Here is a 27,791-nt window from a genome sequence, read left to right on the forward strand (position 1 = left end):
TTGTCATGTCCCAAAACAGATGTGCACATACTTATTTCCAAGGAAAATCTGTTGAAGGTGCATCTTGTGTTTTGTTGGTTTTGTTGTTGTTTGTTTGTTTTTTTATTATTTCCTCTTTTCTAAGGGAAGTTAAGGGAACTACAAACCGGTAGATAGTCGTAAAATGTGCAAGAAGAACAGACTGATACTCGACTTCATACTATACTGAGCATAAAACTGTAGTGCAAACTCAGTGTCCTTGTCTAGCACCTGTTTTAACAAGCACGAGAGTCTGAAACTTTGATTGCAGTGGGTATCTGAAGCAGTTATTTTAGCAACTGTTACATACCTTGTATACTGGAGCTTTAAAAAACAAAAAACATTTGTCTAAGTATGCAGCTGAAGAAAAAATGAATGAGGAACCAGTTTTACAGCTGGTGGTGTACAGATGTAGGATAACTTTCACAACTTACTGTTGAAGAATTTTAATTACTGGTAGAGGTGTTCTTAAATGAAATACTGCTGCTGTGGTGACCTGGTGAATAAATTCACCAAAACATCATATTGATGCTTTTTTATTTTTATTTTTTTCCCAGTAATTTGTCTCTGGTAAAATGTCGAGACTGAACTTAACCATGTGCAGTTGTCATGAGCATGTATGATTAAAAAAAACAGTGTATTTTATAAATATTTGTGCAAAAGCAGTCTACACAGATCCAAACATGCATAGTTTGGAAGTTAATGTGTTTTCTTGGAGAGAATTATAGATACCACAAAGTCCAACCATTAACTTAGCACTGCCAAATCTACCACTAAACCACGTCCCCAGGCACCACATCTGCGCATCTTTTGAATACCTCCAAGGGTGATGACTCTACCACTTCCATAGACCACTTGTTCCAGTGCTTCACAACCCATGAATGGAGCAGAGGGAATTAAAACACTTTTTTGACACTGTTAAAGGTAGTCTTTGGCCCCCCTTCACTCTTGGCATTAAGTCCTGTCTCGTCTCTCAACAGAAAGTTGCAGTTAGTGTAGTTCCTGTCTATCTAGGTACATCGTTTTGAAACCAGCCTAACGGTTTGCACTGCCAATGCTTGGGCATACCTGGTACGTACTGTCTTCTGTACCAGTCTATCACAAGGCTTTTGTGAACTGCATGACTTAATTCTTCCTTTTTGCAATTTCAGGAACAAATCAGAAACTATTACTCACTGTCTTAAGTTATAAAATATGCAGCGCTGAAAGTTGTATACACAGATGTATTTCTGTTTATCTTTGTTTTGAACTCCTATTAATATCCATTGATAAGTTGTAATGTCAGTCATGCAATCATCCTTAAAAGCGTTCACCAATTTATGGGGGAAAAAAGTTTTCTACTCTTTTTCCGTAGCAGTAGGAAAGCAACAGGCTTCTTATATTATAAAAGCCATCCTCGATGTGTTTTCTTTCTTATCCACCATGTTTCTTAGAACAGACCGAACTATTTGTTGGCAGTGTGAGAAACCTGTTAAATCTTGGATTTACTTGTAGAAAAGTTGGTGGTATGTTGACAAGACTACTGAAGCGAGGAGTCTGAGTTGGTGTTATGTATCAGATGGTGGTGTATTTAAATTTAGCACAGTTAAAGAACGTGCTTTGTTCTTAAAATATTCTCTTGTTAAGGGTCAAACTCATTCTTGCTGACTTCATTAGAATTTGGTATCCTGAAATAAAATATTTTTGGAGATCACACAGTGTGGTGATTGTAAATTTTTACTTTTAATCAAGTGTATTCACAAGCTTTCGATGATTTATTCCATTAGTAATGTTTAGCAATATACATGATGAAAACCTATTTTTGTTCAGTGAGAACTGGTCTGTGGCTGAATCCTAGCTGTTGCATTGCTCAAGGCACAAAACCAGTACTTGTATAATGTTATAATTTCTATCATAGTATTTCATAGCTAAATTATGGGGTCTCTTAATTTTTTTAATTCAAATTTTACTTAGTCTTTTCAGCTCTTTATTCATACTGCTTCATAGATCACTACTTTGATACATAGTCCGTAATCTCCTCTTGACTTGATGTGTTCTGTACTGTTTTTCATGGTCATATTATTTGGACTGTCAATGATTTCCACTATAGGATCTTCTTTGCTTGTTTTTATTATATGTGTCAAACCTAAAATTCCAGAAACTGAACTGTCATCTTTCCATTGATAACTTTAGAATCACCTTGTCTTAGTCTTGTTTGGCTACATATACCTAGATGTAGCGCACTATGTGCAGCATCTTTATGTAGCTTTTGTCTGCATTAGTCAAGTCTCCTATATTATCCATACAGAGTACATGTTACATATTTATGTAAACTAGTGGAATACTCTTGGTTTATTTTCAAAATCTGCTTTATCCAAGAGTCCAACTAAGGTACCATGTTTAAATTGTTTTATGAGGTGTGGAGTTCTAGTAAGTGGTAAAGAACACTTTCAGGTTGAACTCTATAGAATCTCCAGCTATATGTGTATGTTCACTGCTGCAGGTTTTTATCAACAGGACTGTTTTTTTACCCAGCAGTGCTCCCAGGAGAAACATCACCTTCTTCCCAAAGGAATGACATGTCTGATAGCACCCAATTTTCTTTAACCCTTGTGTATTCCAAGATCTGTTAATGGTCTAGCTTGTTAGAAACATTAATAGCCTCCTAAGAACCCACTTGTACTCATTTATCTACTCTTGTCAAGGGAATGCTATTTGGAAAGCTTGTCTGTTGCTTATTTTGTAACTGGACTAAATGTAAGTCTTTACTATCAAATTTGTATCTTCCTGAATATGAATCCGACAATTTTGCTCGCTACAGTTTAACCCTGTTATCAGTGGTTATAGATGTATTTTGACAATGGAGGTAGCAGTCCAGAAAGCTGAATTGTCTTCACTAATTTCTTATCTATATAAATGAGCTAGGCTTTGCATTTGATAGCAAACTATTTTTTGTTTATTATTATTTTTCTTTGAGCATTTCCTTTGAGGCTTTTCAGGTTCTTCATATTAATATGATATTCCTCAGCACATACATGTGGTGTCACATTACTTGTTTTCTCTCTTCAGCCGTTCAGTAATTAATTTTAAGGACAAAGACTTGATGTCTATATGTGTAGACAAATGTGCAAAAAAATGTGGTTTAATATCCTTGGTTTCAAAGTGGCTTCCTGCCAGTAAATTATTCTTTTCTTAGCAGCTGCTCTTGCCCCTAGCCCCAACACCCCTTCCAAGTTGCCTTGAACCATTACCTAATCAGTAATTGTCTTGGGTGATGATGGGGAATATCAATCCTGTTTTGGACATGGACATTCTTTTTTTTTTTTTGGTTCATTTAATTATGCCCTGTGCTGTAAGTTCTTGGTGTGTGGCTGTAAACATTTTCTGTTTCACATAGCCTTTCTAGCAAAGTAATTATTCAGCTTTTAGCATTCTTGTGGATTTCTCCATAACGCGAACCACACCTTCTAATAGTTGGATGGTGTACTGAACACAGATTTTCAAGTTCTTTGATGAGACATATGTCCATAGTATTGCTCACCTGATGTCTAAAACTGTGAAGTAATGGTGGTGGTGAGGTCAAGTGTATTTCTCAATTATTTTTTTTTTGTAGCTTCATTTGCACTGGGAGGTGTTAGACACCAGAAAGAGATGAAAATGTTTTCTTTTAGTAGGACAGGGGAATTTCATTTGGTGAATATTTAACTCTTGCAAGTTCTAGTTATGAGCAGAGTTTTCTGTGTTTTCAGAGGGGAATAGTATACTGTTCTGGAACTGCTTAAAAAAAAACAAGAAAGTTTTCCGTTCAAACAATCTTTATATTTGTTCAGTGAATGTACAAAGAGAAATATTTTAAAGGAATGCTAATTTTACTGTATTACAGAATAATGGATTGTTGTTTTCCCAATTGTATCTATGGATAGAACAATTTGATAACATGTATGAAGTTAAAAAGATTTGTTATTTCTATAAAATATCTTTATTCCTAATTCTTGACATTTTGCTCCATATATTGAAACACCACACATAGATATTCAATGTTTTTTTGTGATAATGACAACTAAAAATAAACTGGAGCACAAAGTAGAGCTGAAAGTAAAATGCACTTATCAACAGAAGAAACAGTCTGCTTTTATGTTCTTCAGCTGAGGTATTTCTGTGCTAGCTAAGGAATTCCATTTGAATTGGAGGGATGAAGTGGAAGCTGTTTTTTTCCTTTTTTTTAGCATGTTACTTTAAGGCAGGAAGTGCACTCATTATATCGTTCTGAATACTTAGAGTAGCTAGCAGGTTGGTAGTTTAGTTGATTTGCTATGTTCTTGAGCAGTGAATTAATGTGGAAGCCTGTTCTTGAAGAAGAGAAAACCTTTTCTTTACTCCCATCAACGTGTGAGAAGATAGTCTTGTAACTGTCATTTTCTGTGCTAAACTTTACTTTTTGTTCTTCACACCAGTACAGTTCTTCTACTGTGCTATTTCAATAGAATACTTAGTAAAATATAAGTGTAAATACAGATATCAATTGATATGTTCTTAGTTTAGAATCATATAATCGTTGAATAATTTGGATTGGAAGGGACCATTCAGTTCCAATCCTCCTGCCATGGGCCAGGGACACCTCACACTAAACCAGGTTGCTCAAAGCCCCATCCAACCTGGCCTGAAACACTTCCAGGGATGGGGCATCCACAGCTTCTCTGGGCAACCTGTTCCAATGCCTCACCACCCACATAGTAATGATTTTTTTCCAGATACCTAATCTAAACCAACACATTTTCAGTTTGTTATCCCTTGTTCTGTCACTACACATAAAGAGGCCCTCCTCGTTTTTCCCTAGTGTCCCCCTTTAAATGTTGGAAGGCTGCTATAAGGTCTCCCCCAATAAGGTTTCCCCCAGAGACTTCTGTTCTCCAGGCTGAACAACTCCAGTTTTCTCCTATAAATCCTTTCTTCATAGGAGGGGTGCTCCAGTCCTCTGGTCATCTTCATGGCCTTCCTCTGGAGCCGCTCTTACAGGTTTGTGTCTTTCTCATGCTGGGAGCCCCAGAGCTGAACATAGTACTCCAGGTGAGCTCTTGCAAGAGTGGACTAGATGGAGAGAATCACCTCACTTGACCTGTGGCCATACTTCTTTTGATACAGGCCAGGACTTGCTGTTTAATTGCATTTGCATTGAATAAGAACTCTCCCTTTTTCTCTGTGATTGTTAGCCCAACATAAGGGTTCAGATGTGAATAGCAACTTGGTGAGGAGAAACACATGAGGGGCAAGGGGTGCCTTTCAAGAAATATCTTCAAGTTGAGCTTTAAAGAACTGAAGAACTTAATGTCATGAATCGTTGAATGGCTTGGGTCAGTAGGGATCTTAAAGATCATCTAGTTCCAACTCCCCTGCCATAGCCACCCACTAGATGAGGTATCCCAGGGCCCCATCCAGCCTGGCCTTGAGCGACTTCAGGGATGGGGCATCTGCAACTATTCTGGGCAACCTGGTGCAGTGCTTCACCCTCTAAGTAAAGAATTTCTTCCTAACATCTAATCTAAATCTGCCCTCTTTTAGTTTAAACCATTCCTCCTTATCCTATCACTATCTGACCATATGAAAACTCACTCTATCTTTTTATAATCCCCTTTTATGTACTGAAAGGTGGCAGTGACGTCTCCTGGTGCCTTATCTTCTCCAGAGTGACCATTCGCAGCTCTGTCGGCCTTTCTTCATAGGAGAGGTGCTCCAGTCCTCTGATGAACTTTGTGTCTCTCCTTTGGACCTGTTTTAACTGACCCACATCCTTCTTGTGCTGGGGACCCCAGAATTGGATGCATTTCTCCAAGTGGGCCCTCATGAGGGCAGAGCAGAGGGGGGAACAATCACTTGATGCAGCCCAGGATGCAGTTGGTCTTCTGGGCTGCAACCACGCACTGCTGGCTGATGGCAAGCTTTTCATCCACCACAGCCCCCCAGTCTTCTGCAGGGCTGCTCACAATGAGTTACTCTCCCATTCTGTACTCATGTCTGGGATTGCCCCAACCCAGGTGCATCACCTTGCTCTTGGACTTGTTGACACTCGTGAAGTTCACATGGGGCCACTTCTCAAGCTTGTCCAGGTCCTTTTGAGTGGTGTCCCTTCCTTCTGTTGCATTGACTGCACCACTCAGCTTGGTGTTGTCTATGAGTGTGCTGAGGAGGGACTCAGTTTATCATTGATAAATACATTCAACAGCACTTGTTCCAAGGTGGACCCCTGAGGGAAACCACTCATCATCAGCCTCTAGGTGGACATAGAGCTTTTGACTGCAACTCTGTCTGTGGCCTTCCAGCCAATTCCTCATCCACCAAACAGTGCAGCTTTCAAATCCATCTCTCTCCAATAGAGGTCAGGATGTCATGCTGGATTTTGTCAAAGGCCTTACAGAAGTCCAGGTAGATGATATCGGTCAGTTTTCCTGTGTCAGCTGATAGAGTCACTCCATCATAGAAGGCCACTAGCTTGGTCAGGCACAATTTGCCTTTAAAGCCATGCTGGCTGCCTCGGTTCTCTTCCTTGTCCTGCATGTGCTTCCAGGAGAATCTGTTCCATGATTTCCCAGGCACAGAGGTGAGGCTTGCCATTCTGTAGTTCCCTGGGTCTTCCTTTTCTACCCTTTTTAAAAGTGGGAGTGATGTTTCCCTTTTTCCAGTCATTGGAGGCTTCACCTGACTGCTGTGACCTTTCAAATATGATGGAGAGAGACTTGGCAACTACATCATCCAGTTCTCTCAGAACCCTGGGATAGTGGTCATCAAGCCCTCTCCATCCAGAGTTGTACCTGTTCATTTTCATCAGATGGTCTTGAAGGTGCTCTTTGCTTACAGTGCAAGGGACTTTGCTCCCCTGTCAATACCGTATTGATTCTTTTAAGGTTGGAACACCAAAATGCTCCTCACTTTCAAGGATTGAGGCCTGTGAATACATCTAGAGCATTAAAATTGTGTCAATTCTTAAACATGTAATTACAGCTATGTTATAGGTATAGCACTGGAAGTACAGTCCTGCTCAGAATTAGTAGGGTAGGCACTCCAACATGGTGACATGCTGGAAATACAGGACCCGTCTGGAAAGCAGCTTTGCAAAAGAGGACCTGAGAGTCCTGGGAGATACCAAGCTGAACATGAGCCAGCGATGTGCCCTTGTGCTGACGCTGTTCTTGGCTTCATTAGCCAACGTATTGCCAGTATGTCAAGAGAGGTGATCCTTCCCCACTACTCAGCATTGGTGAGGCTGCACCTGGAGTACTGTGTACAGTTCTGGGGCCCTCAGTACAAGAAAGACCTGGACATACTGGAAAGAATCCAACAGAGGGCCACCAAGATGATCCTGTGGTCTGGAGCACCTCTCCTGTGAGGAGAATCTGAGAGAGCTGGGATTGTTCAGCCTGGAGAAGAGGAGGCTCAGGGCAGGTCTTATATGTATAAAAAACTGAAGGAAGAATGCAAAGAGGATGGAGCCAAGCTGTTTTCATTTGTGCCTAGTGCCAGGACAATGGTCAATAGGCACAAACTGGAACACAAGAGGTTGTGTCTGCACATCAGGAAGCACTTGTGTGGGTGATGGAACACTGGTACAGGACGCCTTGAGAGGTCGTGGAGTCTCCCTCCTTGGAGATCTTCATAAGCTATCTGGACATGCTCCTGGGCAACCAGCTCTAGCTATCCCTGATTCAGGAGGGTGGTTGGACCAGATGACCTCCAGAGGTCCCCTTCCAACCTCAACCGTTCTATGTTTCTGTAACCAGGTAACCAGTGTTAAGGTAGCTTAGGACAACAGTGCTTGAGCAGCAGGTAGTCATTTTCATTACTAGCACTGGTACTGTTTTCTTCTGAAATAAGCTTTCTTCATCTAGGGAGTGTCAATCTTGCAAATGATGCAGGTTTGTTTGGAAAAAAAGAAAAAAGAGGGAAGGTATGTGTAATTAAAAGTTATACCATAGTACCTAGTAGGTAGAGGTTACCAGACTACATAAATGTGCTGACAGTGTTGATGTTAGCCTGACATACCACATACCTTCAAGCAAACAGGAACATTTACTTTTTTGCATGCTTGTCTTGGCAGGGGCAGAGGCATTTGGCAATGTGCAGTCATTTCTTTATACAGTGGATTGCTGATAACTTGCACTGTAGCAAAAGCTGCCTTGGCTTATGAGAATCTATAACTGTCCTGTTTGATAGGCTCTGAGATGTAGTCACCCTGAGTGCTGAACAGTCTTGTAAGCAAAAGCCCAATCATGATAATAAAAATTAAACTACTAATATGATATATAACCAGAATTTAGAGGTGGGCATGCTAGTAAGATTATACTCAATTAAAAATACATTGGGATAAATCACTGGCATTTCAGAGTAGAAGAATCATCTTAATGTTATAGTACATGAAGCACTTGAAAAATGTTCCTATTGTCTTCCTCCCACCCCATCTCAGCAAGAACTGCAAAAGTTGTGTATATGCACAGAAGCATTGGAAAACACTGGTTATTTAAGTACTATGAATTGAACAGAATATTTATGTAGTAACGGTGGAAAAACAAGTGTACAAGTGTATTATCCATCTTAAACGTAATGGGAAAAATTGCTTAACACTTGCTTAATTGCTTTTCTTCTGTCCAGGATAAAAACAAGGGCAGGCCCCTTCAAAGTTGTACAGTTCTGTGTACTCTTCTTGCTAACAAATATTCTGCAACTGACTTCAATCTGTAGCCCAGGATGAGGTCCAACCTTTTAGCCTCATAAGTACTATGACTCCTATTTGGATTCTGTACCTGAATCTGAGCAGTCATTCAGCCTTGAGCAGTCCTGTTGCCACAATTCTTTCTCTCCCATTCTTTGTCTCATCTGTTTGGTGAATAACTGCTTTGGGACAGCAGTTGAGAAATGATATGGATTTCTACTTAAGCCTTTTTATTACTGCAATTCCTTATGCAAAAAAAAAAAAAAAAAAGATACCATCGGAAGAGATGTATCTGATACACTTTGCATCTTGTATTGTCATAAGGGAGTGACCTTTGCACTTCCTTTCTTATCTTGCATTTCCTATTGCTTTTGTCGTCTTTCGTGTTCATACATGTAGGTGTGTTCTGAGCATGTCTTCAATTCACTTGTCCAACCATGAAACATAAATGAGATACAGGAATTGCATGCATAGACACTATTCACTTCTTTGGTTTATAGCAGTCAACTGCCTTTTACCCTTCCCTTCTGTGAAGATTGTGGTATTGCATTGTGTGACGGTTTGTAATGTTACCTTCTGTAGGAAACAACAAAAGAGTAAAACCTCTTTGTTTTCCTCTGGCTCCTTTTTAAAGAAATATCTTCTCAGCTCTTGGGCATATTCAGTTGCTTTAGGAAACAAGCCCACGTATATTGTGATGTCTATTATGGATCCAGGCACCTTACTTGTTCCTCTTTCAGACTGTGTAATACTGGGAAACACACAATAAAATACTTTTGAAAATACTAGCTCAGAACAGAAAATTAAATTAAATTACCTACTGTTGGTTCCATTGGAGATTGATGCAATGCTTTAACTTGAACTACAGTAACTGAAGATTTCTGGGAAGAAGGTACATTTGGAAAAGAAAGCAGTTCTGAACACAACAATATATTAGAAAAATAAAGATATCACTGAGGAAGAGGTAGCTTATTATTAGAAAGGATACTCCTGTCTCACCCTTTTTATCCACTTTGGCCTCTTGAAGAATGCTGAGAATCTAACAGCAGCATCTAAAATGTGAGTTATTGATGCACTTAGAAGAGCAAAAAAAAAGAGCTCGCCAGTATAATAAAAAGTGCAGTAGTATTTTCATTATTTTTAAAAACAAATAAAAAATACCACCCTGAACCTGAAGCCTTTGTTAGCAGCTACTTACGCCCTGGTCCTTGAGTAGAGACGACTTTAAACATCATGGTGAAAACAAAGAAATAATTTTGTGTACTTTCCCCAAGGAGTAGTCCCATTGCTGGGATTCACTACCTCAACCTTCAGTTTTCATATACTTGAAATCATGCACTGAACAGAAATAGACATCACATAAGTGCCAAAACTACCAGAGAAACTGAGCCTTTCAGCTTTTCCAAATTACTTACTCAAGAAAATGTAAATTTAAACTAAAAGAGGGGAGATTTAAATTAGATATACGGAAGAAATTCTTTACTACGAGGTTGGTGAGGCACTGGAACAGGTTGTCCAGAGAATCTGTGGATGCCCCATCCCTGGAAGTGTTTCAGGCCAGGTTGAATGGGGCTTTGAGCAACCTGGTCTGGTGGGAGGCGTCCCCGCCCATGGCAGGGGGTTGGAACTGGCTGATCTTTAAGGTCCCTTCCAACCCAAACAATTCTATGATAATTATGAGGAAATGGTATCAGCTTTCTGATGAAAGCTGTGTACATGCAGTTTCTATTTCCTATTTAAAACACTAGTTCCCAGCTAGAAAGAGAGACATATGCACACAACTAGTGCTGATATTGAAGTGCAGGAACAGGCATAGGACAAGTTTAACTTTTGCTTGTGCAATGTCATGACAACAGGTGGAAGCCTCTTGTGGAAGATGTCTGGAAGAGCAGTGACTGGTCAGGGATTGCTGCTGCAGGACTTCTGGTGCTGCAGCTCAGAACCACTGGCTAGAAACCAGCAGCTTGAAAGATCTTTTGATGGTCTAGGTGACAGAGTGATATCCATGGCCATGATCAGTAGAGTTAATAGTAGGATTTAATGTGCTTCTCCCCTTCCCAAATACTTGAGGTAAAATGAGCTGAAAATGTCTGCTGTGACTCCTTTTCTCCCTCTGAGGTTTATGTGCCTTGTATTATTTGTCACTGTAGCTTTGATTTTCACGAGTAAAAATTGACAAAGAAATAAATCACAAAATACTGTCTTTTTCTTGCATTTCAGTGCTGTAGCTGGCTGATGTATTTTTTCTTCTCCTTTCTTTCCTTTCCCCAAAAAAGAGCCTACTCCTTTCACGTTACTGCAGATGGTCAGATGCAGCCTGTTCCTTTTCCTCCTGATGCTCTCATCGGTCCAGGAATCCCTCGCCATGCCCGCCAGATCAACACTCTGAATCACGGGGAAGTTGTGTGTGCAGTTACCATCAGCAACCCCACAAGACACGTGTACACGGGTGGCAAGGGCTGCGTTAAAGTCTGGGACATCAGCCAGCCTGGGAACAAGAGCCCTGTTTCTCAGCTGGACTGCCTGGTAAGTGAACAGGAACTTAGGCAGAAGGGTAACTTCTCCTCGGAGACTCAATAAGGAAATAGCTGTCCTTGTCTGGATTTTGTTCATATTACAAGGAAATAGCAGGCAGTTCTGTTTCCTGCTTTATACATTTAGCTGTCTTATTTTTTTTAAACACTGAACAGGTGGTGTTACAGAGAAGAGGACTGGTTTGTTTATGGATAAATATCATCACTAAGGGTCAAATAATATTTTAGATAGGACTTCTAAGTAGAGAGTGTACCTGATTATTCCCCCCACCCAAGTCATGCTGGTGATTTTTGCACTGCATGGGGTTAAAACAAAGGTAGCCTGGCTTAGACAGGGCTGTAGGGTGTTTTACTTGTGCCAGGAGTCATGACCCCTTTTTCGTAAGAGGGTAGCAACCATATAATAAAATAATGTGACAAGGTACAAAGGTCACTTTGTGTTCTTACACTTTTGTTAGTGTTCAGCACCTTACACATTCTTCTGGTTTGTTTTCACATCTCCCAGATAAAAAATGGATTGAATAAGGTAATATAGCCGAAAAGCTAAATCGAAAACCTCATTGCTCAGTAAGATGCTTATACTAGAAGCAGTGTATAAACTAGAAGCAGACTTAATGTCATAAAGCACAATAATATATATTCCAAATGAAGACAATTCTAGTTTAAGAGTTGATCCAAGTAAATGTTGGTTTTGTTTTGCTTTATTTTTGTTAAGTCCTTGCCTTTTATTTACTTCTACTCCCATGTCATTTGTCTAGTGGTATACATATGGTTGTGTATGCATTCTGTTTCATGGCAGGTTTGTCTCTGCTCAGTCTTAGCTGCCTTCATGTTAGTTATGGAACTGTATAGCTGGCTAAGCCAGCATTTCCACTGTACTACTTAACTTTTCCTTCCCTGTGACTTAAAAGAAACAACAAAAACAACAAACCCCTAGTTATAGAAATGTCTTTGATTTCTACCTGCACTACTTCTTATTTGTTTTGAGTTACTGATCTTATACCTCGATTTCCTAAAGAACTGTTACCATGTTGGACAGCAGCTACAGGAAAAAAAACATCAAATAAGCTTAAGGAGTCAGAGAAACAACAGAGAAACAGCATAAATTCAGGACCAGAATGGGAATATTCTGACTTAACATCTTAACTTTAAAATGGTGAATGCAAAATATTGATTAAAAGAAAACTGCAAAATCTGAAAGGCATGAGACGCGAACTGTATTTTCCTAAGTGGTTACAAATGAGAGGTCATTTGATTTTTTCTAAATATTCCTGTGGTGCTGGTAGTCTTAACTGGTGTAGTGCACTTTCTCAAATGCAAGCTTAATTTGGCTTTGTCTCTTTGTAATAAGATGAAGGACTTCATCAGGTTCAAAACAGATTAGACTCTAGCAATAGGAATCTGCAGTTTAATTTCTGGAGCTGCAGTCTCTGGTTAGTAATGAGATGTAGACATTTGAGACCTTTTAGGGTCTGCTGGTTCCTTTTTTGTACTTTGGTACTGAAAAAAATCGCCTACTCTTTAAAACTTGGATGCAGTCAGAATCATATTAGTGGCCATTATTGGCATGCATGTATTAACACAACCAAGATGATTTGTGTTGTACAGAACAGAGATAACTACATCCGCTCTTGTAAATTGCTGCCTGATGGATGCACCCTAATAGTTGGCGGGGAAGCCAGCACATTATCCATATGGGACCTGGCAGCACCAACTCCTCGTATAAAAGCAGAGCTGACATCCTCAGCCCCTGCCTGCTATGCTCTGGCTATCAGCCCTGATTCCAAGGTGTGCTTTTCGTGCTGCAGTGATGGGAACATTGCAGTGTGGGATCTGCACAATCAGACATTGGTCAGGTGAGTCATTACTTGTTTACAGACAGCTTTTATTAAAGTTAGTCTTTGAACAGCTACATAAATATTTATCTCCCTGAATAATGGTTCATGACAGCAAAACAGATAGTATTTCTCTTGTAAAGAATGAAGTTTGTGCTCATGTTGGACAGAAACTAGTTCTGGTAGCTTCAGCCTAGTCCTGGAAGATGGTTTTTGAGGACCTAAAGGGCTGTTACATAACCTATTGAAGTTGATATAAAAGTTCTTGTTGGTTTTGTTTAGTTGAGATTTGTCTTCAGGTTTCTACAAGCAGCATTTCTACTAGTTTGTGTTTGATTTGGACTGAACTTGCCTTATAGTGAACTCTTTGAGGTTTGTTCTTTTCCATTGTACTGAGCATTTACTAAGTAATAAAATGAATTTTCAATTCATATTTAGTGATGATATGTAATAAAATTAACCTTTCAAAAGTAGTTGAAAAGCTAAATCACCCCAGTTCTTTATGAAAGTGTAGAGAACTGATGTTTGGTTATTCATAAGAGAAAGATAATTGATTTTTGGAGTAGGAATTTGATCTCTAAAACTTGCAGAGAGCACAATAAATGCGTTGCTATAAAAGTTGCTTCTGAAATATATATTTTTAAACTTTAGATTAAAGTGTCTGGCAGGTTAATATTCAACATGAGTGCTATGGCACAGAAAAAATGATAGGACCGTGTGTGTAATGGCTCTTCGTAACATGTTGTGTGGTTTTACTAGAAAATTGGTCTAGGCTTACCAAAGTTGTGACAGTTTACAGTATTATAAGAATGAAGAGCCTAAATTGGGAAAGACCATGGTATCTTAGAGGATTTGAATACATTCACTGAAGAAGATGCTGTTTTCTGTGATTTAATTAGATTTTCTGTATCTCAGTAGTTAACTTTAATTTATGTGCAGATATTCATATTAATGTGTGTGCAAATCTGACTTTCTGTTAAATTTCTAGGTCAGAAAATACTTTAGTTATATAAAGCCTTTAGTTTGCCCTATGCATGCTTAGTCTCTGTAAGGGTGAACTCTTTCTCCATCTATGACTGTTTTGAATGAATGGTACAAGTTACTTTTATTCTTATGAGTGTTTGCTGTGTGTAAGTGTTCCCACTACTTGCTTGCTGATCTTCCTAATTGATAACACGTGGAATTTTCAGACCAGTTCTACAAAACAAAATGTGCCTTGTGACCTTTCTGTGGTAGTGCTTAGTGAATCATACCCTTCATTCCCAAGCTAGTTGTCTTCTTCCCTTCTCCCTCCACCTTTGACATCGATGCAAAGGACTTTCCTAAAGCTAATTGCTGATGAAAAATGCAAAAGGCTTCTGCCAAAGGATTAAGGAAAACTTCATATGACCTTTTGGTTGTTGAAAGCTGGGAATTCCTAATGAGAATATTTTAAAACAAAATATACTGTCTACTTATTTTGTGATCTCCTGATCTCTTGCCAGAGAATGTAACTTTGCTGACTTGACGATGCTTTTGCTTGACTTACTGGATCTTTATCTGGATCGTTTCCTATTAATATCTCTGCTCATTATTTATCATGTTGACTTACAGCCAAAGAAAAATACAGTAGCTGATTTCTGAAACTGGAATTTTATTCTCTCAGCACTTGTTTTGCTTTAATCTGAGTTGTCGTTTAGTACTTCTAACTGTAGTTCTGTAGTTACTGTGTTTTAATGTACTCACAAGCTTTTCTTTTAAAATAACTAAAAAAAAAACAACAACACACTTTTCAAAACCTGATAGAAAATAATGAGTTTGTTCAACTACTTATGATGCAATCTATTTCTCTAGCACCTGGAAAATATTTTTGTAATACCATTGTGTTTCATGCCAAGTCAGAGGGAGGGGCTGATTTTTGCCCATCAGCAGACAGAGAAGAGATGACACACACATACAGAGTCCAAAACTAACACCACAACAGTGTTTACCTTGAGCTCTGGCAGGAAATCATTATTCAATCTGGTTTGTTTTATCAGGCAATTCCAGGGCCACACAGATGGAGCCAGCTGTATTGACATTTCTAATGATGGTACCAAGCTCTGGACAGGGGGTTTGGATAACACTGTCAGATCATGGGACTTGAGAGAGGGGAGACAGCTACAACAGCATGACTTCACGTCACAGGTAACTAGATTTTCCTACAACTTGGGTGGGGAACAGGGGAATGTTTAGGGTGAAAGCTGAGAAATGAACCCAATGCAACTGGCAAATTTTAGTCAGATTGTTTTGTTTGCTTTGGCTGTTCATAACACAATATTTTGGAGCTTTCATATGTTAAGCTGCTCTGGAACAAAGTGATAGACTGACACCACTCTCTTTCCATATTTTTTTTTCTAAGTTTAGAGGTAAGAATGGGTAATTTAGTCACTTGAATTTTGACAAGCTTTTTCAGTATTGAACTATGTCAATTCTATTTGGCCCTTGTCTTTCTAGCTCTCTCAATTCATTTAATCACTGTATGAAAAAAAATAAAAAGTGTGAATGTTGCTGAATTTTCAGATATTTTCCCTTGGTTATTGTCCTACTGGTGAATGGCTAGCCGTGGGAATGGAGAGCAGCAATGTGGAAGTGCTACATGTAAATAAACCAGACAAATATCAACTGCACCTTCATGAAAGTTGTGTATTGTCACTCAAATTTGCTTACTGTGGTAAGTTGCCCTGAAGATTGAACTGGGGGTCAGGACTTTATTTCACACTTATTTCATACTTTATTGCACAATCATAACTTTTTTGATAATCAAAATTTATTTAATATCTGTTTCTTAATTTGAGTAAATATCTCTGTTTTATGAATACAAATGTATTCAGCTATGAACAACCATTTATTTATTTATTTATTTAAAGGCTGGTGTAAGAGTTGAGTTGTTTGTAAAACATTGTTTCTACTTAGTATGGGGCTTTGTGTAATGGTAATTAGCCAACGGATTTCAATTTGACCCAAAATCTGTCAGATGACTGTTTCATATGTTTTCATAGTTCTTCTGTTTCATATTCTAGGTAAATGGTTTGTGAGTACTGGGAAAGATAACCTTCTTAATGCATGGAGAACTCCATATGGAGCCAGTATCTTCCAGGTAAGCATGATGATGGTTTTAAAGAAAAAAACTAGAAAATCCTAAGTCCCGAGAGTGGATTCATATCTCTTTACCTATGTGATCTAACCAAAATGGGATGCTGAGATGAGGGTAATAGACTTTTTTTTTAATGAAGTAATATATTTCTATTTTTCTTCTAGTCCAAAGAATCTTCATCAGTGCTTAGCTGTGACATCTCTGTGGATGATAAGTACATAGTCACTGGCTCTGGAGACAAAAAAGCTACAGTCTATGAAGTTATCTACTGAAAAATATGCTGGGGATATAATTTTTAAAAAAGTTGAACTGGGCCAAAATTGTTCTTAATTATAGAAGTAGAAAGGTTTTGCCTTTTAAAAAGGAACGAGAGTATTGAGGTTCCAGACCTTATCATGAAACTACTCCGATTTTTCAAAGTAGAAGGCAACATCCAGCAACTAAATATTGGCTACGTGGACCAAACAGAACACAGAGGCAAGATGGACAGATGTAGCCTAGTTTTTTGACGTAGTTTTTAAAGCCAAGTCTGCTGAAGAATGTTGAAGCCTTTTTTTTTTTTTTTTTTGACCTCATGCAAATTGTTCTCATTGCCTGAATATGGGGATAACCTTTTCTGTTCCTTGCAATTCAACTTGCATTCTGTCCTGTGTAGAGCAGCAGTGTCTCAGATGAACTTGTTTCCTGGTTCTGCATCTTGTGATACGTTTTTGTATTTTTGTTGAAGGTCAAACATTTGTATAAATTGTAAATATATTTAGTTTATTACAGTAAAAGCTTTAGTACAAACAACCACTCTTCTCCCCCCCCCCCTCCCTCCACCCCCTGCTTATTTAAAAAAAAACTTTTGGGGATATAAGTACCTTTTTAGAAGAGAAAGCAAACACTATGTATAGTTTGAAAACTGTCTTATTCTTTATAACTCTTCGTAGATTTCTTTATCATACTTCAAAGTAATTGTTTGACATATTAGGATATCAATCCAGTAGATACTGTCTTGTGCTGCAGAAAAACTAAAAGGCAATTTTGTACTAATTGTAGTGTAAATACAAAAATTGAACATTTCATAAAGTTGTGCAGTTTATTTTAAGTTTATTCTGATGTCCCATGTATATGTTCTGTGGCAGATACATTAATATGTGCCTGATCATAATTATTTTGGTTGTCTCTCTAGAAGAGGAGATGATGTCCCTCTCCTCTCTCCCACAGCTGAACAGAGTTCATGAAGGACTATGTTTCAACTAAGTACATCAGAGGCTTTATTCTTTTGACTGAGGATGTCTATGATTAAACAAAGCTAGATAAGTTGTGTCCTTCATATTTTACAGAGGAAAAGTGGTAGCTAATAACCGTTTCCTTTTTAATGGCTTGTCTATACATAGATACTCAGGTAAATTTAATTAAATTACCAAAGTGTGAGTTTTACAGGGGATTTACTTAAATGATGTTAAATACTTGCAGGGACTGCAAGTGAAGTGAATTAACCTAAATTAAGTTAAACTTGCTTCTTAATTTCTTGTGAGAGTATTGATAAAGGAATTTTTTTGCTTATTAACTAATACACTGTATAAATTAATTAGAATTAATTTTCTAGTGTCTCATATTAGACAGGCCTATAGGTTCTATGTATCCATACTGAGCAGTCTTTGAGTCCCTCAACTGTTGCATCAGTGTGACATCTCTGAAGAGCTATGCTGAGCAGCCAGTTACCAAAGTTTTATACATCTTCAAGTTTTCTCGATGTACTGAAGAGAAATGGGTGAGGAGAGAATGTGTACATTTTATTCTAGCTATGGGGATTTTTTTGGTTTTTGTTTTTTTCAAATTAGTGAGTTCTACCAGTGTGCTGGACAAACCTAGCTATTGTGCCAGTGAGGGCCATATATTTCCTATGTTCTATAATTTTATTAGAACTTGTGTTGCTAAGGGAGATCACAGATGAACAGAAGGATATCTTTGAACAAAATATTCAGTTTACACAAACTGGCCCAGAAGTTAAGACTCATCTTTGAAAAGCTACTTTTTCATTTCGCTGTCATTTGACAGTAACTTATATCCATGCTTTATCAAAGACTCATAACCAGGAAAAATGAAGTTTGACTGACAGAGGCATTGACTGGATATGGAATTTCCCATCTGGGGGTCAAACCTTCTCTTTGATTTCCAGTCTGAAGAGACAGTTTTCTTTTGAATTTACATGACCATTCTACTGAACCGTTTCATAGCATCTAGAATTGTAATAGCATTAAAACATAGAATTTGCGTTTGGAATGTGAAATGTTAATCATTCAGGATAATGTAGTTTCCTAGACATTTAAAATTAGTGTTCTATCCATATGTATCTATATATTTGTCTATAGCTGTGTTGTGAATATGTATCTGTATGAAAATAACAGACCAGCTTTAGGTGGTGGTCATGTTCCTTTCACACATAGTGATGCAAAAGCAGAATCTTCAGGCTTTTCAAAAAAAATTATATTTGCTACACTCAAATACTGTGAAGTGTTATGCCATTTTAAAATGAGAGGTTTTTTTTTTTAAGTTTGTACTAGGTTACTTAATTTTTAGGCTGACCCTGCTTTCATATAGAAGTTATTCCAGACATCTGACTCTGTCTGCTTAGTAGGAGCACTGGCAAAGGCCAAGACAACAATTTGCTCCACTTGGGAACATTTGGATTTCTTCCAAAGAAATATACAGTCACCTTGGCTTTTAATTCACAAGTATTCTTTTGCCTTTCTTAAAAGCTGATAGTGGAGAATCCAACAATGCAAATATTTACATAACTTTTGAAAATAAACATATGTATGTCATGGTTCTGCTATAAGTTGCACCATAGTACTTGTTAGTAAGACTGACCACATTGTTGGCAATCTAGAGGTTCAAAATGATACCATCAGGAAAATCATGACATATCTTTTCTTTGTCAGTCATAGTGAGAGCTGCTATGGAATGGGATATTATTTATGCATGTGCATTAATTTAGGTATATTTATACATGATGTTTTTTCAATTGTAATGATTTTTTTTTCCTCCCAGTCAGATCTACTTGTAAGCCTTGGATCTGAAAGCACGAGGACTCAATGTACAGTAGTCCTCTCAATTTCTCGTTTCATGTTTCTCCTTATATTTTACAAAAGTTTTTTTTTTCATTTGTCACAGTCAAATATATTCCACCAGCAGACACATTTTTTAATGAAACGATGGATTTGATGAAATCTTGGCATGTCTCTTAACTATTACCTACAAGATTTAAAACTTGTAGAGCTTGAAACTTGTGTAAATTCCTTTAGCACTGTATAAAGTAGTGGTTGGAGATAACTGCATCTTGAATGAAGAAACAGACCAAACCAGACCAGCAGTAACAGGGCACTGGGAAAGAAAATGGAAAAAAGGGTGCAGCAGTAACTATGGGGTAGGTAATTATTATTTTCTGTCAATTTAATTACAATCTTAAAAGATTCCTTTGATTAGCCCCTTTCTGGGACATTCTTTGTTTGCTGGGTGGCCCTCAGTATTCAGAGATGTCTGAATGCCACTCTGGCAAACAGTAATGCCAGACAGAAGCAGGGAGTCCTTACAAATGACATACTGGATGTCAGTGCAAACAATAACTGGTGAACGGGAGATTTGTGGTAGTATCAATTCAACTGAACTAAATTCTTTGCAAGTTCTAAATACTATATTTTGTACGTGTACTAGGCATCAACTTCTATAAGTCAGTTGTGCATAACATCATGACAATATTCCATGCAATACCGTTGTCAGTGTGGCAGGGTACATCTTTTTTTACTGTAATTCAGAACAAAGATATTTCCCCACATCAACCCACAAGTCTCTAGTTCTTGAGAAATAATTTTCATCCACATTAATTCTTTCAAATTCATTTAACATTTCAAAAGCATTTATTTTTTAAAGGGAAGAGGGAACACTAAAAGGAAGAGGGAGCACCAAGAGGAATATGAAGTTCATATCATTTATTTTTTTAATAAGCATCAAAATACAATCTGTCATTTCATCACATGAATACTTTTCTGTATAAATGACTGACCACTTTTGTCTCATCTTTGCATTGGTAGTGCAGGTAGAATTTCCAGAAGCATCTAATTTACTGCAGTGACGTAAATGCAGACAAACAAATGGATGCTTTGGTACGTTTTTTTGTTTGGCTGTTTGTTTATTTTCCCCCTAAACGACTGCCCATACATTAACTATGGGATCATACTATCTAGTTGTTGCAGTCCTTCATACTTTCTGTTGTATTGATGCAATTTTGAGTTGTTGGGGGGAAGTTCCACCATTCCAGTGATTTTAAAAAAACAACAACAAAAATGGATCTTAATATTTGCACGCTAAAGAAGAGTGGAAGAGTGCTGAATCCACATTTCAGACTCATAACAGTGCTACACCTTATGCCACTTAGCTGGAGAAGCTGAACTGTCTCCAACTGTGTGGTCTCTTGAAAGGATTTTCTCTCCGCTCTTCTCCACTCTTCTCCTCTTCCTTTTTTTCTTTTTTTCATCAAAAATGCATAGAAATAATGTGATGATGGTAGGTGTATGCAAGACTTGAGTCAGTTTCGTCATTGTGTCATTTTGAGTCCTTTTTTAACAGAATGGGAGAGCTGAAGCAACTCAGTGTAGGACCTGGTAAACACCAGAAAGAATGAAAGAATTGAGGGCAAAAAATAAATAAGGAAAGAGATCACCTATTGCTCCAACCTGTTTTAGTGGTAGTTTAACAAGCGATCCACAAAATTTACTTAGAACAAAGTTTCAGTATGCAATTTCACTGAAGACTATTTCTCCATAAATTTTCTGCCTGGTAATTCAAGGACACCTGAACTGGAATTGGAAGTGGATGTTTCTTTGACATTCACAAGCAGTCATATAATCCTAAGAGGAAAGGGAGTTAAATCACAACCAGTTCTCAACATTTTCCATTGCCTAATATTTTTGTAGCTAAAACTCAGCTTTCCAGCAATTGATAATCCCATTTTCAGCAACATGCTCCCAGATGTCCCATTGCAGCTTAAGTGCTTAGTGCAGCATGGTAAATTTTGCTAGGGAAACTAGACATACTGTGCTTTAAAAATCTGCCTTGTGGTTCTAGCTTACTGTCATTTCTGAGTTTACTCAATTTCTGTTGAACTATATAGGAGACCTCATCCACTCATTAAAAAAGAAATATCTCTAAAAGAACCAAAACAGTGTTTAGAACACATTTTAGCACGTGGGTGTGGGGATTTTTTGCTTTTGAGTTTATTTTTTTTCTTTGTAACTTAAAAAAAGAATCTACAAATTCAATACAAGAAAACACAAAGAGAAATAAGAATGAATTAGGAGTGCTTTATTTTCAGTGGGCAGAATGTTCTTAAAGATGCTGTACCTCGAAACAAAGGAATCTATCACTTCTACAATATAATAATTCTTGAGAAATCTCGATTTGTGTTTCTTTGGAGCTAAAGTGCTTCTCTCAGAAAACAAAGTTGGTGACGTGGGGACTCGCATCATTTATACTTTCAAATCTGAGGAGGTTGTTTTGTTGTTTTTTTGTTTTTTTTTTTTTTTCCTCTCCATATTCCTTATTGCCACGTTCCACAGCTTGCTCCTAGAAGCTGAACATCAAACTGCACCCTTTCTGGCTCACGCTCCAGTAAGAATTTTGTGTCTAACAAGTCTGTTGCTGATGCATAGACCACAGGAAAATCTGTGGTCTACGAATCTTTCAGTGGATAGCTGCATCGATAGTATCAGCCAATGTATGTTGTAATAATTTACTTTTACTAAAGCAAGTAACCAGGGATAAGATAGTGTCATTGTTCATACTTTTATTGTTTGCAGAATTATTGGTCAGTGTAGTTGACTCACCGTATAAAAATTCTGTGGTGGCTCCTGAGGTAAAAAGTTGATTTTGAGATTGTTTCTCTCCTAAAAGTTCATGTGCAATTTTTCCCGCAGTAAGATTATATTGATTCATAGAGAGACACTGCAAGGAGCACTAGGCAGTTGCTATTGCATACAGCTTGGCAAGGGCTGTCTTTGTTATGTTTACAGTACAAAGGTACAGTATCTCTTGAACCTTATTTCTATCTGTCTGTTTTTTGTTTTGTTTTTGCCAAGAATGAGTTAGGCAAAGATAACACATAGTTTGGAGATTAAGTAATCAAACATACTATTATATTTTCCTTACCCCCTGTATATACTCTGACATTAGCATAAAAAGTGGAGGTGATGGTTTGTAACTGAAAAATAGTAAACGCCAGTTTTCTTTCAAGAACAGATTTTAATGGCAGTTTTAAAAAGTTAACAAGCAGAATGAAAGAATCATAAATGGAAGCTAACCCATAGCATTGGGAAACTTAGAAATCACTTGTTACTTCCCGGGTAGTGAGCCTAATTTGTTTAAAATAAAATCCATCTGTTCATTTCACAGTCTTTGTTCCACTTCCTCACAACAATCCACAGTGGATTACTCCATTACTTTAAAAATTGGCTGCAATTATGATAAGCTAATAACTCTTATTTTGTGGTTTGCTGTGGCAAGATGTTTTGGAGAACAACCAAGCTTTCCTTTATTCTTAAAAAATAATCCAGCTATTGGCTTAGAGGTTTGTTTGGTTGGTTGGTTTTCTGCAGCTGGACCTGAGTATTTTCTTGATAAGGTTTCAAGTAAATATATAATCTGATGGCTTTACAAATTTAAAGTAATTTTTATGGTTGGGGAATCAGCCAAACTCTGCCGTTGGGTATGTAAATGACCCTAATGTCACTTTGGTATTTGCTTAGAATGTCATGTGTGCCACAAAACTTTGGGGTTCAGCAATCTGACTTTCATGGCCACATTAAATTTACTTTCTGAAATAAGCTTTTTCTACAGGGACCAGTTTACTGCTGTGCTCCCATGTGTCTCCTCTTGAATGCGTATTAGTCCTCTACAGATTTTTCATGTCTTTTACAGTAATAATAACTTTCTCTGTCTTTCTGATTGATAATTATGTAGGGTGTGAACTTCTAACATCAGTTCAGTGACTATTCACTAATCTAGGATATGACTGAGTTTTTGAATGTGTACTTCAAAAAGTTTATAAACCTGTATACAGAAATCATTGATTTTAGTTTAAATTCAAGATTCTCAAGTCCTGGTATTCTTTTGTGTTTTATTAATGAATCCTTTAAAGAAAATATTTGTGGTTTTTGAATGGTTTTGATAGTTGTTTTTGTTGTTTTTTTTTAATTTGTTTATGCAGATGATCATCTTTGTTGAGTGCAAATTATTGACCTGGTACTCTATTTATAATTTTTCCTTAGTTCTGCAATACTTTTAGTTAGCTGTAACTTATTAAAAAACACAAAAACGAAATGGGGATATTAATGGTGAGTGGTTGAAATCTGAGAGTTTTCAAATGTATGTTAGAATATTTCAATGCTTTGTTCACTGTAATTTTACTTTTTTTCATTACTTAAGTAATTAAAAAAATCATTAGGGTTGAATTATAGTAAATTTTTACACATGTCAGTACACTACACAAACTAATTCTATCTCCCAGTGGACAGCAATAATTTAGATGGAATTTTTTTTTAATTCTACCTAATTTATTCTTATTGACAGAGGGGGAAAAAATTAACCTTGCAAATTTTGCTAAGTATCATGAGTATTGTTGTTAGTTTTTAATAATCTCCATGCCTTCAAAAACTTGTTCTTCTATATTTTGAAGTGAAACATGCAGATATACAGGGTACTGTAATAAAATGTGTTTACAGTATTTATCCCCTGGGTTTGCGGTAATAGAAAGGGGGAAGTGCAGTGACAGATATAACTTGCAATAGTTGCTAGTGTTATGTGCCTTTGAATCATTTTCTTTAATTCATTATTTTTTGTACCTTAAGTGAGGGTTCGTGGATCAGTTTAATTTATGTTACAGTAGATACGGTAATACGTTCTTAAAGCTTTGCTAATTTTACTAACTCTCCAAATCATTTTAAATCAGTAAGGTAAATGATTTGATTGTACAGATGTTTTTGAACTGGTTGTAGACTGTTCAATTTCACTTTTTAGGTTTCAAGCTCCGGTAGAGTAGAGATAGAACTTATCAGTGATATTTGGCTTTTTTATACTTTCATTTTGTACTGTATGTGATAAGTGGGGATTTTTAAATTTTTTTTTTATGTTTTACCACAATAGGTGTGCTCACTGTAGTGGCTTTTTTAAAATGTTCCCATAGTTTGCACTGTATGATTCATTTGAATTGAGCTTACAAGTCAATCCCTTTTTGTAGCCATCTGCTTTGTACCTTGACAAGTATGAAAATAATCGAAAATATCACTGTGCTTAACAGTGAGGCTGTATATTTCTGTTTCTGAATGTGAATTGCATTTAGCAAGACTTGTCTAGTTAAAAGGCAGTTAAACTAGTAATCATACATGATCCATTTTTAGCTGTCGTTTGTAGAAAAAGGGCTGCAAAGTGATATGTGGTGATAACAAATTCAAAAGGAAAAGAATATGAAATTCAGATAGCAGCTTGAATGATTTGCTGTTAGCATGGGGCCCAATAACACTACAAAGCTATAAACTCTGTCTTTCTAGATTGCCCAGTTAGGTGGCAGAGATGCAATTTGTCTTTTCTGAAGCCGCCTGCTGCTTGCTAGCTCCATCTCCTGTCACAGCCTATTAGCTCCCCAAGAAAATTGGTGGGAAATTGCCTGCAGATTGTAGGAAATTGCATCTCCAGGCCCCGGAAAAAATGTAGGATAGCACAACACTGACCCTACCAGAGCAGCTATTAATACAGCAAAAGCTGACCTTTGGCATGGTGTGAAATGACTTTGCTATTTGCTGAATAAAGACTGTATGTGTGGTTGAAGGAGGGTACAAATTATTATCCTGGCTATGCTTGTAGCCAGCCTGCTGCAGGAAGCTTAAGTATTAGTGACAGGTTTTGCTGCCCCCCACTCTTTCCTCGTGGAAGATGGGAGATGAGATGTTAGAGGATCATCCTGAAATTTCGTTGTAAGATGGGCAAAAGCCACCAAGCATTTAAGTTACGCTAGTATATTTGATATATGAAGGTTTAGTGACAAAACTAAAAGATGACTTAAGAAGCTAATTTCAAATAAATTTATAATTGCTTGTGCTTGGCCCAGCCTTGGTCAGAAAAGGAACAACTTTGTGGCTGTATACATTCTGTGTGTATATCCATAACAGACATTTTATTTGGGGGCAGTTATAATGAAATGGAGATGATTTGTTCTGTAACTGCTGAGTGTCAAAGTCATGGGACACACATTAATTCTGATGGATTTTTGCATGAAATTCCTTGCCACTAGGAAACTCACTCTTGTCTTGTTTAAACAAATTCACGTGTTCTTTATGGTGTGATATGCAATGAGTTTCATACTCTGTCATTTCTACTAGAGCTACCTTCTGATCCTGTACTTGGCCTCTGTTTTATAGGGCCTTTCAATAAAACAGATCTCTCTTCTGAGAGGGGATATGTAGAAGTAGTTTGCAACATAAATAATAATAATAAATAAAGGCCAACATTTTCTTTGAGCTTATGATTTTACTTAGTGGGTCCAAATCCTCCTGAGGAAGGCGTGTGTGTTAATCAGAATGATATACTGATCAGGAGAAGTGAGTGTGGAGAGGGCATCAACAGGGAAAAAGTCATTTTGCAATCAAGAGCATTGTTGTTTTCAAACTCAGCTGAGATCTGTTGGTAACTGGTGGCTGCCCGGGGATCTGAGTGAAATCAATATGATCATTTCCTATTGTATTAGTACCCGCTGATGTAAATGAGCTGACATGACTTCCTAATGCTTGCACGACTGATTAGAGAAAATTAGTGGCCTGCCTTATGTAGTCAGGGCAGAGGAGCTGAACATAAGGCAGCATGACAAAATGAGTGCTGCCGGTGATTTAAAGCACACTTGAAAGGGATCGAGAGCACTTCATATTACAGGGCTCACTGGGCTTCTGTTTTGAATGCTTATGGTCATGCATGCACATGTATGTCAATCTGAAATGCTAATCTGTTGAGGCATTGTCTTTCTAAATTAGTCATAGCACCTGTCATGGAAGTTATACAGTTCAGTATCATGTGTCTTTCCTTGTAAAACACAAACACGGGAACTGAAGAGCTGTGATGCTTGAGACTTTATCCTATATTTACAACAGTTGTTCATCTTCCAAGATGTTACGTACTAATTGCATTCTCAAAATAAACCTTGCCATTCAGGAACAAATGTGGGGTTTTTGTACAGTGCAATACCTATAAAGTATGAACAAAGAACATTTAGAAGAGACAGAATGTGCCCTGGCTGATCACTGAATTTGCCTTCTTTCTTACAAATAAACAAGATTGCGTGATATAGTATCCTGAAATAATTCTGGCTGATGGGATTATTAACACTCTTACCTGCATGCCTCCTCAAGCTTTAATGAAGCCAAACCCATTATAATACACAGCATGAGGAGGATAGAAATCATTCTTGTGTGAAAAGCAGAAGCTTCTTCTCACAAATTCAGAGTTGCAAGCTCTTGTTTTGTTATGAAAAGAACTAAAAAAAAACCAGACTGGGCTGTGAGGCATTTGGAGCACACCAAATGTTGCTCTGGATGGTTGGATGGTTTAAGAGAGGGTTGGTGGGGGAAAAAAACAACTCAGACAAACCAGTTCTCAGCCAGCACTACATGGCTGGAAAAGATGTGCAGACCATAAGTAGCACCCTTTATCCTGGGTGAAGCTCATCCTTACGAGCTCCAGCAGAAGACAAGGCACCCAGCTGTGCTTGCTTTCTTTTTCTGTAATTAGTTCAAAGAGTTCATTGTAAATCTAAGCTCTGGTCAGTCTGAGTCAGGTCATGTTTTTTGTATTGCATAAATACAGCCAATAACAGAATCAGAAAAACAAAATTCAAGTTCTTTAATCAGCCTGGCTCTTTCCTTTCTTTATTTCTTTATTATTATTTTTAAGTGTTGTCTTCCTTTGCAACACTTCTCACCATGCTAGAAAAATACAGCTTTTTTACCAGTCTGTTCAAATTTCCAATATTTCAAACGTCATAAAATGGTTCTAATTTACTACAGTATCCTGTTGAATATCAATGCTTTGTGGGTGTCATTTTTTTCTAGCCTCAGAAAAAAAATTGAGTAGTACTTCATTGTACGCAGAGTCATGTTCACTGTCATTCATTGAAACAATTCAGGATTACAATTTTTTTTCAACACTCTCCATTAATTGTTTCCACTGGATGGTTAATTTCATGAGACAGCTAATCTGAGCATTCCTGGACTCTGCCAAAATATCATTTCTCTTGCATGTACCTTTCTGATACACCAGCTGAGAGCAAACAAACCTTGTCCCCACCGTTTGCTCTTAAAAACCATCTGCTATAAGGCAAAATCTAATAGTGCTTGGTCCAGTTAGCTAACAAGCTTATATTTCTATGAAATATCCCAAAGCTACACTTGAGACTAACAAAAAATCATCATTTTGGTTATTAAAAAAAAAAAAAGTCTCTAAGCAGCGCTATAGTAAGAGCACAGCCCTTCTTAAGACTTTCAGTGCCAGGACAGGTTGGAGGGGGCAAGCTGAAATAGGAGGGG

General features: G+C 37.6%; 1 protein-coding gene across 9 annotated transcripts in view; it reads left to right on the plus strand.

Annotated features, from left to right (window-relative positions):
* Window positions 1-17,482, plus strand: part of TLE1 (TLE family member 1, transcriptional corepressor) — a 76,280-nt gene extending 58,798 nt beyond the window's left edge. For 6 of the 9 annotated variants that reach the window (XM_080573483.1, XM_080573484.1, XM_080573486.1 and 3 more), the window contains 6 exons: window positions 10,975-11,224; window positions 12,823-13,088; window positions 15,086-15,233; window positions 15,609-15,759; window positions 16,109-16,185; window positions 16,347-17,482. In XM_080573483.1, coding sequence (XP_080429609.1) covers window positions 10,975-11,224; window positions 12,823-13,088; window positions 15,086-15,233; window positions 15,609-15,759; window positions 16,109-16,185; window positions 16,347-16,454 — 1,000 coding nt within the window. In that variant the 3' untranslated portion in view covers window positions 16,455-17,482. The remainder of the gene's footprint in view (window positions 1-10,974; window positions 11,225-12,822; window positions 13,089-15,085; window positions 15,234-15,608; window positions 15,760-16,108; window positions 16,186-16,346) is intronic. The other 3 variants (XM_080573485.1, XM_080573488.1, XM_080573491.1) reach the window with 1 other exon arrangement.
* The last annotated feature ends 10,309 nt before the right edge of the window (window positions 17,483-27,791 follow it).

Source organism: Anser brachyrhynchus (genome assembly GCF_964034855.1).
Source record: "Anser brachyrhynchus genome assembly, chromosome: Z".
Classification (NCBI taxonomy): domain Eukaryota; kingdom Metazoa; phylum Chordata; class Aves; order Anseriformes; family Anatidae; genus Anser; species Anser brachyrhynchus.